The sequence below is a fragment of the Papaver somniferum genome, chromosome 5 (genome assembly GCF_003573695.1).
Source record: "Papaver somniferum cultivar HN1 chromosome 5, ASM357369v1, whole genome shotgun sequence".
Lineage (NCBI taxonomy): Eukaryota > Viridiplantae > Streptophyta > Magnoliopsida > Ranunculales > Papaveraceae > Papaver > Papaver somniferum.
In genome coordinates this window covers 10,865,074-10,880,502 of record NC_039362.1, presented here as the reverse complement: position 1 = coordinate 10,880,502, position 15,429 = coordinate 10,865,074, and the positions used below count along the sequence as shown (strand labels likewise).

The 15,429-nt window shown below is 38.0% G+C and overlaps 2 protein-coding genes across 2 annotated transcripts; one reads left to right on the top strand and one right to left on the bottom strand.

Moving 5' to 3' along the window:
* Window positions 1-6,579: 6,579 nt before the first annotated feature.
* On the top strand, window positions 6,580-9,857 carry LOC113280984 (probable NADH dehydrogenase [ubiquinone] 1 alpha subcomplex subunit 5, mitochondrial). Its single transcript, XM_026529611.1, has 2 exons — window positions 6,580-6,981; window positions 9,391-9,857. The coding sequence occupies exons 1-2, from the start codon at window positions 6,663-6,665 to the stop codon at window positions 9,582-9,584; spliced, it is 513 nt and encodes a 170-aa protein (XP_026385396.1). The 5' UTR covers window positions 6,580-6,662; the 3' UTR covers window positions 9,585-9,857.
* Window positions 9,858-14,302: 4,445 nt separating this feature from the next.
* LOC113278754 lies at window positions 14,303-15,169 on the bottom strand. Its single transcript, XM_026527510.1, has one exon. The coding sequence runs from the start codon at window positions 15,167-15,169 to the stop codon at window positions 14,303-14,305; it is 867 nt and encodes a 288-aa protein (XP_026383295.1).
* Between the last annotated feature and the right edge of the window lie 260 nt (window positions 15,170-15,429).

The following is a 15,429-nucleotide window of genomic DNA, read 5'->3' as shown; positions in this document are numbered from 1 at the left end:
CTAATTGTAGTGGTTATGACGCAAAGTTCCTAGAATTTGTTTGTCTCTTAAAACCTGCAGAGATGAATAAGATGTGTTTTTCTAAATCATGACATGATTTTTATAAAACTGTGAGCGATTCACGAAATTACTATCATGTGAGCAATTCACATAATTTTCACTCTATGAGCCGCTCCCATTAGGTGAACATTAATTGGTTTTTGTGCATACACTGACAATCACAGAATCCAAACAAACAACATTTTATCAAAAATTCTTTACCTCTAACAATTGCTGAAAATTGAAATTTGATTTCACATAAATTTTTACTGTGTGAACATTCACTGATTTTTCAAAAATTGGACAGACGTCCATTATACAATTGTGAAAACTCACATACAGACATTATTACACCATGTACAATTGTCTACTTTCAACAGCTATCAAAATCAAAACATTGATTTTACAAAAATATATTTTAACGTGAAACTCACGTAAATTTGAAAAAATATATATTTTGCTCCCTCGCGCGAGCATCCGTCTTTGAAACGAGTATAATTTTCAAAAATTTATGAAAGCTCACATATCGAAAAAAAAATTCATGAAAGCTCATAAACAGAAATTTTATTACTAACAGACGCACGTCTATTAAAAAGAAAAAAACTTTTTCCTCTCGTACGAGCATCCACCTTTGAAACGAGAGTTTATTCCATTTTGTGAAATCTCACAAATAAAAAAAAATCTCTCTTATGCTAGGGATCATTGTTTGTTTCTTAAACTAAAGAATGAACGTTTGTTCCTAAAGCAAGGATTTCTTTTTTGGGCATGGTCCTAGAAACGCTAAACCGACCAAAAGTCTGACCACCCAAATAAGCAGTGCCTCATCTCTCCGTTCTCATGGGATGACACTCTATCATACTATCAGGGTCCTTACCTGAGCATTTGCTCGTACATGACACCATTGGAGCAAATCGAGGATTCTGAGAATACCTTTGTACGGAAAATCACCATCTAATGCTGGAAAATCACCATCTCGTTGACTGGAAAATCACCATCTAATGCTTACTACGGAACATGACTGTCCCTCACTAAGCAGGGGACTTAATGTTGATGGTGGATTTTCGACAACTGATCTCGTTGACTGGAAAATCACCATCTAATGCTTACTACGGAACATGACTGTCCCTCACTAAGCAGGGGACTTAATGTTGATGGTGGATTTTCGACAAAGGTCAAAATCGTAAAATCATGATACTACATGTTTCTGGCACGACTTCCGGCATGTGACGATTCATATTTTACGAGACATGATGAATATGTTTCTCGAAAGGCCTCCACTAGCTGAGCGTTCGATACCTCGCATTTCATCATGCTCTCTATGTAGAATAACATAATTGGGAGGTTCTCCGTAAGATTGAGAGCAATAATTCCTTCAGGAAGTCGGTGACTCATTGTTCCCTGACTACATAGAGAGATCCTCCTCTATATAGAAGAACGATTGGGCGGTTCTCCGTAAGATTGAGAGCAATAACGCCTTCAGTACGTCGGTGACACTCAATGTTCCCTGACTATGTAGAGAGATCGTGTATATATCCAGGTGGTTCTCCGTAAGATTGAGAGAATTAAGCCCTTCAGGACTTCGACACCACTCGTTGTTTCCTGACTATGCACCTTTCAGAATAGGTATGACGCTTTAACTGGCTAATATCCCTTCTGCAATAGATTAATTCTACCGTGACATTCACCACTGAATTCCTAGAAGATAATCTATTTTATCTCATTACTCCGATTTCATGATCGAATCCACGGCTGATCTCATGGAATGGTAATAGATAATCTCATTACTCCGATTTCATGATTGAACCCAATAGATAATTTCATTACTCCGATTCTGTGGTCGAATCCACGATCCCATGGAATGGTAATACTCGTTTTATTATTCCGAATTCATGGTCGAATCCACGGCTGATCCTATGGATTGATAATAAATAACTACTCTCTTTTATTACTCAGTTTCATGAATTAGTAATAAATGCTCAACAACCGGCCATATGGATTAACACTGAGTAAGCCCCATAAAATTGTGCAAGTGTACTCAACAATGATGTACGAAAGAGCATTCAAAAATATGGAAAAATGAGGAATCCTACACGAAATAGGAGAGAGAAAATATTATTAAAATAATAAAGTAACGCCTATAGGACCGGGCCCACCAGCCGGCCGGTCATGCCGCCGTGGCCGGTCCCCCACACCCTTTTTCCTTTATTTTAATTATGCTATTATTTTCATGAACTCGTGAAAACTCTTTTATTCTAGCAATTTTCCTTGTTTAAGCAAAACTCATGGATTCTCCATATTTTCATGATTTCATGAAAAATAATAAAAATAGGGAAAGGTGTTGCGGGACCGTGCAACCTAGCCGGCCGTCCATGCCCTAGCCGTGGCCGGTCCTACACCTTACAACCCCTACTCTTTCATAATTATTATTTCCCTCATCTCACGAAACTCCTCAGTTTAAGCAAAAATCATGGTTTCTTCATATTTTCTCAAATATTGCCCAAACCATGGAAAAGCCAAAATCAGATGGTCACATGGCCGACTAGGATACTCACGAAAAATATATTAAAATACTATTATTTTAATATTCTCAAAATATTGATCAAACGAGCAAAGTTCTACTTGCTCATTCGAGCAAAATGAAGATTTTCAGTCAATATCAAACTCTTCTGAAAATCCAAAAATATTGCTCGAATGTACATCAGAAAATACCGAAACTCTCAGGACTGAGACACGGAAATTGTGGTGATACGGGCATGCTCCCTTGACCGACCAAGGGAGGCCCTAAGGCTTGCAAGGAGCCGGTCCCACACGTTTTCACGATTTTCACATAATTTGCGCAATTACTCATATTGGGTCCAAACTCTTTCCAACCAACTTGGAGTTTGCTCAAACGGACATCAGCTGGTCCCACGACCACCAAGGTCCGGTCTCATACCCTCTTGGTCGGTCCCTCACTTTTCCATATTTAGGTTTTATCACCTAATGCTCAATCGAGCACTATTTCAATAAATGATGAAACCGGCATTTAATCATCATTCTTTCACCAACTGGCCAACTAAGGACCCTGGTGCATGCTCACTCGAGCACTTGGGATCCACATGGACGTCCATCATCCCATGTGGTCGGTCCCTCCATCACTCATGACTTATTTTCAGCAATTCATCAATTGACGAACAATTGATCAAAAATTAGGGTTTCGAATAAATGCTCCACCAATCATCATTCTGAAAAAGATTCAAACACTAATAAATTTATGTTGATTCAGAAATCAATATCTGGATTGATCATATAATATTCGATAGTCTACGAATATTCTAATTAATATTTTATTGGGTCTCGTTACCAATAAATAATTCGTCGAATTGAGCAATACTTGCTCAATTACTCGAATATTGATCCAACTGCCAATATTCAATAGTTTATCAATATTCAGTGATTCTTCGAATTGAGAACTTACTCAGTTGCTCGAATATTTATCCAACTATCAATATTCAGTAATTTGTCGAATCGAGCAATACTTGCTCAGTTGCTCGAATTTAACAATATTTGCTCAGACGAGCAGTATCAACATAAGAACACGTATGTTCAATCCATGAATCACCGAGCATTCGTCACTCATGCTCAATTCAACAAAACTTAGACTCACTGTCTAATCAGTCAATAACTGACTAATTGATACACGTCTGCCTTGCAGACTTCACAAATCATGAGACATCAATCATGTCACATGGGAGGATATCAATTAGGATTTTGGTCTGGCGGCCTACGGCACGTGGATTCATCCACGATGAGAAATGTGAGTAAGTCGTGCAAACGGTTGAAGGAGTTAGCAAAGTAGTGGGTGGAGGTTAACCAAGTCTCTACACGACCTGGAACTGGTTTCACCACGATTTCCCACTCTTTCACTCAAGAAACCGCCACACTTGCAGGGATCAATGTGTTTATTCTGACAATATAACTAAGTCTCTGGATCCATGATTGAAACAGGAAAAACTTTCGATTCATCACTCTCAGAAATTCCATCAATCGACCAGAACTTACTTTGAACTCAATAATTCACATAAAACTTGTAGAAACCTTCAGCACATCCAGAATCCTTGATCAGCATTGATCCCACACAATTCTCAGCTTCCCTCCTACAGATCAACTCATCTCCCTCTTTGTGAACGAATTGACTCTGGAACGTCCATTGACTTGGTTTAGGCCGGAGTCCTACAGATTGATCTCTCGAATCTAAGCACTCCCTTTTGCAGTGCATCTGTGTGAGGTTGAGCAGTTTGCTCGGTTGAGGAGTCTCGACAACACGTCCGTCTCTTCAATTCCCTAAAAAACCATCAAATCGTTTTTCCCCATCTACACTTGTGGGTTTTGCTAAAGCTGCGATGGCAGACAAATAGATCGGTGACATGGATTTCTTCTCTGCAAATCTGGGTGTCATGCAGTATGGGATGGTAAAGTTCTGTCCGTGGATTTTGGATGCTTCTGCAGTCTATGCACCATGGTGCATCCTGAACTAGACCCCACTTTGGGTTGAAAATAAGCTCCGCACATGATTTTATGAATCTCAGCTAGTAAAATGTGCAAAGAAATTGGTGAACTGCTAATACTACTACTCAATACTCAGGGTCAGCAGGACATTCCCTTCCGCTCTCCTTATCCAATACTCGTCTAGAAAAACCTTCCGATCTTCCCAATTTATCCAAGAAATAAATATTATTAGTACCAAATCCTCTTACGTAATCTAGTTGGTTGGTGCTATTGGTGGTCTCTTACACATTATTGTTGGGAGAATGGTGTGTTTTCTATTCTAGGATCTTTTCCACATTGAGGCGGATTTCCTAATTTAGGTTTGATAAATTTTAGGAAAGATTTTAGTTTCATAAACGACGACTAATACTTGGTGGAAAAGCTTGTGTTCTCTATATATAGGACCAGAATTGTATGTTTGTAGAAATCCAACGTAGAAGAGTGGTAAATCCTTGTGCTTAGGATTTTGGTCTCTTTGTTAGAAGGTTCGAGTGCTACCGTGAAGGTCAATATTGGCGTGAGAGAAAAACTTGTAGAGAGAGGATTTTTGATGTTCTAGTATGTTAGGGTTTAGGGATTTGACCTAAACCAAGTTTCTAGTGTTTGCATATCTCTCCTCTATTACTAGCGGTTGTGAAGAAGGTGTGGAATATAATACATAAGGCTAGTTTGAAGAATAGTGTAGAGAGTTGGTTTGTATGGTTTCTTTAATGGTGTTATCGTTTATGTCTTGTTAACTCTTCGATCCCTGTCTTCGGTAGCGAAAAGAGCGTGTAATGGTCTTTGATTCTAATGGAAGTTTTTCTGGTGGTGTTGGCCGTGGAAGCAGCCTGTAAAGATGAACCACGCATATCTTGTGTTGTGGTTGTGTGCTTGTTTATCTTTTCTCTCTCTTATTATTTCTCCCGTTTTTGGTTCAAATCACTAATTGCCCTTTGTGATTCTGTGTTTTGCTGTGCTCGGGGTGCCAATTTCCTCAACAGATACACCTTCATAAAATGTGGCAGTCCTAATCCCCCTAGATCCGTTTTTCTTTGATGAGCTTTCATCCTGAGTATCCTTTGGCATCCATGCCATTAATGGGTTTCAGTCTTAAACTTCTTCTGATTCCTTGCAGATTCCCATTTTCAATAGAAACATTGGTGGGAGGACAAGATCAGACCCACGACCCTCAAATGGTACAACCTCCATATGGTTTTTTAATGGGGGAGCTTGACCAGTTACCCGTAATAATTTTGTCAATAAACTCAAACTTCCAGCTATTGGATTTTAGGCATTAGGACACCAGTTAAGAGGCGCAGCCAGAAATCTCGCTGTGAAGAAGAGGCAAATCTTTTTTTAAGGAGGGAAATCAGGTAAAGTTTTGAAAATTATTGGGGTTGAAAGCCGGCCCAGGAAATTGGGCATTTGCCAACCCTTATTGTGTGTCGGCCCTGCGATAGATGATTTTCTCGAATTTCTCTGAGACTCGACCATTTTTGCATTCGGTGCTGAGCCGATACAGTGAAAGAAAGTCGACCGTTCAAGTTGGACAAAAAATCTTAATTTTGATCATTATCACTAACATTGCCAGTCGTATCAGTAAGTATTGATATTGCCCTGATAGGGCAAATAATGTCGACGGTTAACCATGTGATTTGTAAGTTGTTTGTTTGTTTCTGACTCGTCTGGATCCGAGTCATTTAGATCTGACTCATTACATTTGAATCTGACTCGTTGCGTCTGGTTCAAGAATTATAAAATAGAAGAGATAAATTCTTTTTGAATGCAAATGTGTGCCCGTAGTCGTACAAAATGATAGCTGTCTCGAATAACCCCCGAGTCAGATATATGAGCCGAATTAAATGTCGAGTCAGATATCAGAAAAATGTGTTGTGACCTCTGACTCACGGCGAGTTAGATTTCGAATCAGATGCAAGCAAACAAGGTGCTAGTTTTCCTCCCCTTAACTAAAAGTGGGCACCTTATAAAGAATGAGTAGTGTATGTATGAATCAGTACAAGAGATGTAAAATCGAATCGGTCTTCTTCTTGTTTCTCTTTGTTTCTAAAAAGAAGGGGAGAAAAGAAAAGAGAGATAGATACAACAGAGGAAAAATGTTTCTTCGAAGATTGGCATTGGCAGGTCCATTATTTGCGAGAGTGAAAGAAACAACAGGGATAGTAGGTCTAGATGTAGTACCAAATGCCAGAGAAGTATTGATTTCACTTTACAAGAAAACTCTAAATGAAATCAAAGCTGTACCTGAAGATGAGGGTTATAGAAAAGCTGTAGAGTCTTTTACTACGAACAGATTGAGAGTTTGTGAAGAAGAAGAAGATTGGGAACAGATCGAGAAGAAACTTGCTTGTGGTCAAGTTGAGGAGCTCATTGAAGAAGCTCAGGATGAACTCACCCTCATTTCTAAGATGATTGGTAATCTCCCTCTTCTTTTCATTTACATTTTTGGTTGCCCTAATTTCTTGCATTTTGCAAATTTTAGTTTTATTTCTGTTATTTTAGTTTGAGATGGTGGATTTAGGAAAATTTGTGTGATCTGAAATGAGGGTTTTGAATTTTTTTCATGGCTAAGATTAGTGTAATTGAGAAAATTTAGAACAAATGCGTCATATATGATCTGTCAGAGTTAACTATTCAATGATATGAAACTACTGTACACTCCTTGATCAGAAAAATGTGTGTGTCGCTGAATTAGGTATGGTTTTGGTGCGAACAACCTGATTCTTGAGCTACTTTCACCAAGTCACCATAACTCAGCCCAAGCCAACTGAGGTTTACTTATCATGTATCAAACTAGATGATCAATTGCCAATTTAGCACTCGACGTAACCTTGTTGCACCTTCCTCAGTGATGGGGATGCACATGTCTTCACAACGATTTAATGACGAATTTTCACTCATCTCATCTGTCATCCTTAGATTATTGACCTAAGTAGATGTTGAATATTTGGTAGTCTTTCTCATGTGTACTGTTTTCCAGCTCCTCTTCATTGGTTTTTGTTTTGTGACACTCAAAAGGCATTTAGTGCCTGATAAGATTGCACCATCAGATACAATTATGACTATGTGCCAGTCAACCTAATTGTGCAGAAATCGAGTTGCTGATTAGTGATATGTCAAGCGGAAAAACTGCAATTTTAAAATGTAAATTCAAAATTGGGCCTGTTGATAGGGATACAATTTTTTCATGGACTCTATCTATATATAGACTCTTATCTTTCTTTCTTACATTGGGCGTTTAGATTTGGATCAAGTTTAAACCTCAAAAATTAAACGTGTTCAGTTAGATCAAGCTTATATTTAGCTGTGTGCTACTTCTGTGTAATTCTGATTAATTATTTAGATGCATAAACGCCTATTTATCTATAAAGTATGATACTGTCACTAACTTCGACCAAAGATGCCAAAATGGGTGACCAATTGGCATCTGGGTCTAAAATTGGGCAAGCGCGTGAAGATGAGCTTGTCTGTTAGCTCAACTGATCAAAATTGGCTTTCTGAAACAGTACCTGGGATCTGGTTCATCACCAATTTGAATCAAGCCGTCCAATTTGACCTCTAAACCACATGTCTCCCATCCTTGTCATGGGACCTTGTGTACTCTTGATATTGGTGGATTTCATACTACTACAATTCGAGGATTCTTTGATATTTGCCTTTTCAAGTAAAGAAAGGATTCAAAGGCTAGTACTTCGTGTCTACTTGGTGTGATGTTTTAGTAAAGTAGGAAAACTTGTGGAAACAAATGCTTCCCGCCATGGCTGCTATTGGGGTTACTGAAATCCACGGCGGTTACCGAACAATCTTCGCCATTGGCTTGCTAATCCCCCTTGGAATTTGGTAACCCCTGTAGCAGCCATATTGGATACTTCCACAAGCTTTCGGTTTCCTATTTCAATAGCTAAATAACAGTAATCTTGACAGCTACCACCATTTGAACCTTACATCTAGGAGAACCCCCCACAGCAAAGGCATATTTCAGTAGTTCCACTGCCATATTAGATTGTTGCAAAATGCTTTATTTTGCCTATTGATATCTCAATTCCTATCATTGTGAAGCAGAATTCACCAAGTGTTGGATTGTTGACCCACCAATAGGGAACATGAGCTGGGTTTAGACTGTCGTGAGACAGGGGTTATCTATAATTACAGAATGAGATTACGTTGGTATTTGTTCTGTGGAGTCTTTGCATCATTCTGATTGAACCCTAAATTGTCTCGGAAAGTGCACATTATTTTTCTTTATGAGGTTATTAGAGTTTCAGGAGTTATCATAACACTGCAGACACATTGGAGATCAGAAAATTCCATATTAAAAGAGAACTTAATTCCTCCATATATTGCTACTGTATTGCTTCATGATAGAACAGAGGACGCTCTTCTTTTATTAAGCTTTGAGCAGCTTTTACTCGTCCCATAGAGCCAGACGATTTAATAATGTTAACTGTATAGTAGACTAGTGGAATACATTGGAGTGGAGAAGGCAGCTGATGTGCTTCCTATACTGCATCATGGTTTATGGTTATGGCTTTTCTCCTGCATCTCTGATTCTCTGATCGTTTGCTTACTGAATGTGAAAGGAGCAAGGAAAAAAACAAGTCGAACCTTCTAATCCTTCTTGGGACTGAGTTAAACCAATCCCTTCAGATATTTGTGTTGGCATTAACTGTTGCGCATCTTTGCGTTTGTTTGGATGAAAACTCATATTATGATTGGTATTTGCTGAATTTATAGCATGAGTAGCAGCACTAATTTTAAAGACCATGCATTGTGAGTTGATTCTGAAATGCATTTAAGTAACTCGGTTTGAAATTTGAATTGCAGAGTGGGATCCTTGGGGTGTTCCAGATGATTATGAATGTGAGGTTATTGAGAATGATGCTCCAGTTCCAAAGCACGTCCCTCTGCATCGTCCAGGTCCTCTGCCAGAGGAGTTCTTCAAGACGCTGGAGGCGATTACTTCTGCCCCAAAGAAAGATGAGCCAGCTATTGCCGAGCCCACCTCTTCAAAGGAGTAACCTGCTCTCACTTCTACAAACTCGACTCCGTTTTATCTAGGAAAACAATAACTGTATTTGTTGTTTGAGCCTTTTGAACTTCAACAAAGGCTCGGCTTCTGAATTGGTGAACCTGAGTGAACTTTTGTTTGGGAAGGGATTAATGCATTAAATTCTTTTTGTTTAATTCATCTTTAAGCATTTCCGTGTAAGCAAGCTAGAAAAAATATAGTCACAAACCATCATGTTTCTATTTCTGTATTGTCTTCAAATAAATTTGGTTTCCCTTGGCGAGTGTCTTTCTTTTACCAAAACTCTCAGAGCTAGCACTATGGAGAGGGATATCCCTTCCCCCCAAGTACTATGGTCTCCCATTTCCATTGTAGGGAAGGGATATGGAGGGATTTCCTACAAGGCTGATCAGATCTGATCACCCTTGTAGGGAAGGGAAATCGCACGATACTCAATACGCGTATAATTTTACGCTTTATGCGTACTAAGTACCCGTAAAGCCGTTGCTACGCGTAGTAAGTACGCGCAGCTTTTCACACTGCTATTGAGTACGCGTTTGGTTAAATTTATTTGTTTGACCTTTTCTCGTTGACACCTCTCTCACACCCGATCCTAACCGTCCATCGCTAATAACGGCTCTATTTTCTACACCGTCGGATCCCAACGGCTATTTTTTCAAAATCCTCTATAAATGCCACCTTAATTCTCTACTCAAACCACACCAAATCAATTGATTTCTTACTTTCACCTTCTTATATCAATGAATTTCTTATTTCTCTTCATCTTACTATACGTATTTGGTATTTAGATTTATAAAACCACCCACATTTTTATTTATCTTAGTAGCTTTCAAAATGATACTTAATTTTGTCGCACAAGAAGAGGTTGATCTTACTACTGCTTTTATTTATGTGAGTATGGATGAAATTGTTGGTTCGGCGCAAAAAACCGCTTTGTTTTGGAAACGTATTCTTAAAATTTTTGAGCAACGCAATGGCAATCCATATGGAAGAAATTGGGAAGCTTTAAAAACCAAGATGAGAAATATTAAAAAAGATGTCAAAGAATTCGTGTCCATTCTTAATGCTTTATATCGGCAAACCAAAAGCGGTGCGAACCACGAAGATTTGGTAAGTTTTATAATTTTTTTAAGTTCTTCCGAATAGTTGGTGATAATAGCAATAAACCTAATGTTTGTTATTTAATTTTTCAGACAAAAGATGCTCGCCTTCAATATCAGGATCAACATAATCAACCATTCAAGTATGATGTATGTTATGAATTGTTTACATCAAGGTCCCAGGATATAATTATGAACTAACTGTGAGCCAAAACAGTGATTTGTGGGATAATCATCATAACTTTGTCGCACTCGAAGATGGTACTGAAGTTCTTCCCAATGGAGATACTCGTTGGAAATACAAGGAAAATGCACGTCCTATAGGAACAAAGAAAGCCAAAAAACTAGCCAGACATAAGAAAGATCGTGAGCAAGGTATATATAGAGAAGATGATGAGGGAACATCTTCGGTTAAGATGGAAGAAAATTAGATCTATCAACAAAGTTGTAGTATTTTGGAGTATCTTAAGGAAACACGATCAAGGAAGGAAAAAATGAGAATGGAACAAGAACCCCAATACCAAACTCTTTGGGGGTATACTCAACCACCGAGTTATCAAATGGAAGATCAAATCAATTTGCAAACGCTTCAACAACAGACTCATCAAATGCATCAACAACAAGTGCATTTAAATGATGACAATACAATAATGTGTATGGACCTTAGTCGTTTATCCCCCAATGAAAAACAATATTATCTACGTAAGCAAAAGGAGATTTTGAAGGGGAAGGGTATAATCAACGTTGAAGATTCAGAGGATGAAGATGTAATCCAGCTCTAATGTTTTTATCTTTTATTGACTTTAGCACTTCATTAACCGGGTATCGCTCTGCCATTGTTTTTTAACATGGTCCACTCCAGGTCTGAATACATTACATGTTATTTTTTTTGTTGGTGTGAGATTTGACGATCAATGCCGCTTCGATATGATAAAAAATTTCTCCTCTCCAGGCTTTGTATGCTTTTTGTGCATCGATCCTATCCCCTCTGGACTTATCGAGAAACTCATTGTACGCGATGCATAATTTCTTAACATGAATTGTCCTTGAACAAATGTGGGATGGCTCATAATCAAAGCGTGGTTGCTTGCCCGTCTGTTTAACATAAGGACCCCAACCAACATCAGTCCACAACAGAGTATGATATTTAGGATCTTCTGGAAATTCATCCTTGAGAAGGTAAAAGTTTCTAATCAATTCTGTCTCTTCTTCAACATCCTTTAACCTTGCCATCATTTGGAATTGTTCTTGACCTCGTCTGTTTGCCTCTTGTTTTTCTTGGTATTCATTGAGTTTTTCTTCGTATTCTGTTGATTTAGTGGTTTGCTTGCATCTTCTTAGAATCTGTTCGACTGAGTTGGTAGTTCTTGATTTATTTGTCATGCAATAGATGTTTAGCTTTGAATTTAACCTCAAAGATTGATACTGCAAAGAATTGGTAGATTTTTGCTGCAAGGAAGAACGGGATATCTTCCTTATATATGACTAATTCCCAACGGCCATATTTCTAAAAGATCGAGTACAACGGCTATATTTTTAAAAAGTCGGGTCCAACGGCCATATTTCTTAGAAGTCGTGTCCAACGGCCATATTTTTAAAAAGTCGGGTCTAACGGCTATATATTTATTTTTATAAATATATAACATTTTCTCTAACCAACAACAATCTCAATTCATTCTCAAATATAAACCTCATCATGAATTCTAACAGTTCGAGTAAAAAAGGAAAACAGATAGTATGTGTGGAAGCAAAAGAGGTTTGTCCATGTTGTTTCATGGATAATCATAGTCTGCTTCAATGCCCATGGATATATACAAAATGTCCACAACGAGGTTGCACCGGCACTAGGAAGGTTAAAGAGTCGATACCAGAGAAGATAAGGTATTTGGAATGTGAGTATGCTAAATGTCAGGGAGAAGCACAATGTTTGGAGGATGCAATGAAAGATGAAATCAAACAAGAAAAAGTTGAAGAACTCTGTCAAGACTTGAAACTAAAAGGAAAGGTGGAGTTTGAATGCACCAAAGGGATTCCATGTGAAACTGAGGGTTGTTATTTCTTTATGGAAATGCACCGGTCAAGTGCAAAGAAAACCTTTGGAAAACGTTACTGGAGATGCCTTGAGTGTGGAACGGTAGCATGGTATGAATAAGTGTTGTTATGTTTTAGTTCAATCTAGAGGTTGAATATCAATTGATGTAATATGCTTTTTTATAATTAGTATGTGTGTGTTGGAGTTTAAATGTGATGAACATTATGTAATATGCTTCTACAATAAATAATAATAGTTATTTTCATATTCATATGATTAACGATTACATTAAGCATATGCAACTAGCATTTAAACCAAAAGACGACCATATTGGACGAGTTATGTCTCGTGAGGCTTTACAGAGAGATATACCCATAAAACCTATCATTATTTAAATTATTTATTCTTCATCTGATGATTCAGAAGATGAATCTTCAAAGGGGGAAGGGTTATACTTTGAGAAACCGTTTTTCAGAATCACATAGCAATTAAAAAATGTAAAAGGTTTCCCCTTCTTTTTCTCGTAACTCTCCAAAGCAGAATGCTCCTACAAAAAAAGACAAAAAAATATCAATTCACAATCCAATTATTCAACAATTCAATACACATACACAAAAAGTAACCGGTAAGTTTCTTACGATTTCCGAACGTACTCCTGCCCTCCATAGATATAAGGTTCTCTATGTCGATATGTATACTTGCACGTCTGAAGTGATAACAACCTTCTTTTTAGATACTTAACCGTTATTTCATTAGGATTCCCGTTATGTAGAATCAACCTTTGTATCAATTGCTCTAAAATATTTGTATTATTTAGTTGTTCATCTTCTTCTTCATTCTCTAGATGAACATCAACCCATAAAGTAACTATCAATTCATCATCCGCTAGAGCTAAACCGACCATAATTAAGAAAGAAAAGTGTTGTAGATAATAACTTAGACAAAAATAAACGTTTAGAATTTGAATATGTAGAAGAGAATAATATGTTCGTATCTGAAAAACAATATGTGAATCCTTTATACATGGTGCACATACCTATCTGAACACTGTACAAAGGGATTTCACGGATAAGTTTACTAATCCGTATACTATTCAGACAGATTTCATGGATACGTATACATATCCATATACTGTACAAAGACTTTTAAATAATTTAAACCATATGCCATCAAATATAAACCTTAAACATTTGCATACATAATTGAATCCCAACGAAAAATTAAAGTCCGGTATTACATATGCATGTAATATTTGAAATCTTATAACACAAAAACATTAAAATACATCATATGGATCAACATCATCCTCATCATACATACTCGCATCATCGTACGTAGCCTCATCGTCACCGTCAAAATCCTCATCATCATCGTCCTCTGAATCCTCATCATCGTCATAATCCTCCTCATCGCTTGAATCATCATCTTCATCTCCATCATGTTCATATTCGTCTCCCACATGAACGTCTTCATAGACATGTTCAACTGCATGTTCAAAGTCATCTGGAACTTGATCATTATAATCCCCATAATAATCAAATGCTCCATCCTCGGTTTGACCTGGGACCATTCTTCTTATAAGTCTGTATCACCATAATCTCCTTCTGGCGATGGAAGTGCCACGAATTCCATATCTGAACCCTCCAAACTAGACAAGTCCCCTGTCGCGCCTCCTCTACTAGGACTCGCAGCAATGTGGTTGACAAGATCATTTCTTAGTTGTAGATGTTGTTCTAGGTTTTTCAGAGATGACATAAATACATGACCGTTAACAGTAGGTTCCGAAAGTGGAACAAGAACAACCCTGCCCCAATCCCTATCCCGACGCTCATGCTCGATAATGATGTTGTGTAAAATAAGACAACATTTCATAATTAGATTCAAGTCAGATTGGTGCCAATACTTACAAGGAGATCCGGCAATTCTGAATTTACCCTGAAGCACTCCAAAAGCACGCTCGACATCCTTTCTTTTAGCTATTTGATACTTGTTGAACCTAACAAAGTATGGAATGTCCAATGTCTGAGAAAAAGCTTGTACAATTGTAGTCAACTTTGGATAGATACCATCGGCTAAGAAGTAACCCATATTGTATTGGTGATCGTTGATGACATAATTGCATGGAGGTGCTACACCCTTTAGCATGTTATCAAAAAGGGGTGAGTATGCCAACACATTCAAATCGTTGTTTGATCCCGGAATTCCAAAAAAGGAATGCCAAAACCACAAATCATATGATACCACTGCCTCTAATACCAAACTACTCTCTTTATCTTTACCCCCGATAAGTTCCTTGCCAAGCAAGGGACAATTCTTCCATGGCCATTGCATACAATCAACACTACCAAGCATTCCAGGCAAACCTCGATCGGCATTCTCAGCTAGTAACCTCTGAACATCTTCAGGAGTGGGTTCACAAAAATATCTTGCTCCAAAAGTCATGCAAATGGTGTGGCAAAATCTTTTTAGATACTTTTATATTGTGGTGGCACCCATACGAGTGTAACCATCAACACTATCAGCTGGCGTACTTTTGCATAAATATTTCATCACCGCAACTAATTTCATATGCGGAGAATGCCCCATAGTACCGGTTGCATACGGACGTTGAACCCATTCCGGATCCACTTCAAGCAATTTTCCTAACAATTTCTCGAATAAGTCTTCGCTCATGCCTAGACGTTGTTTGAATTTTCTAAAGG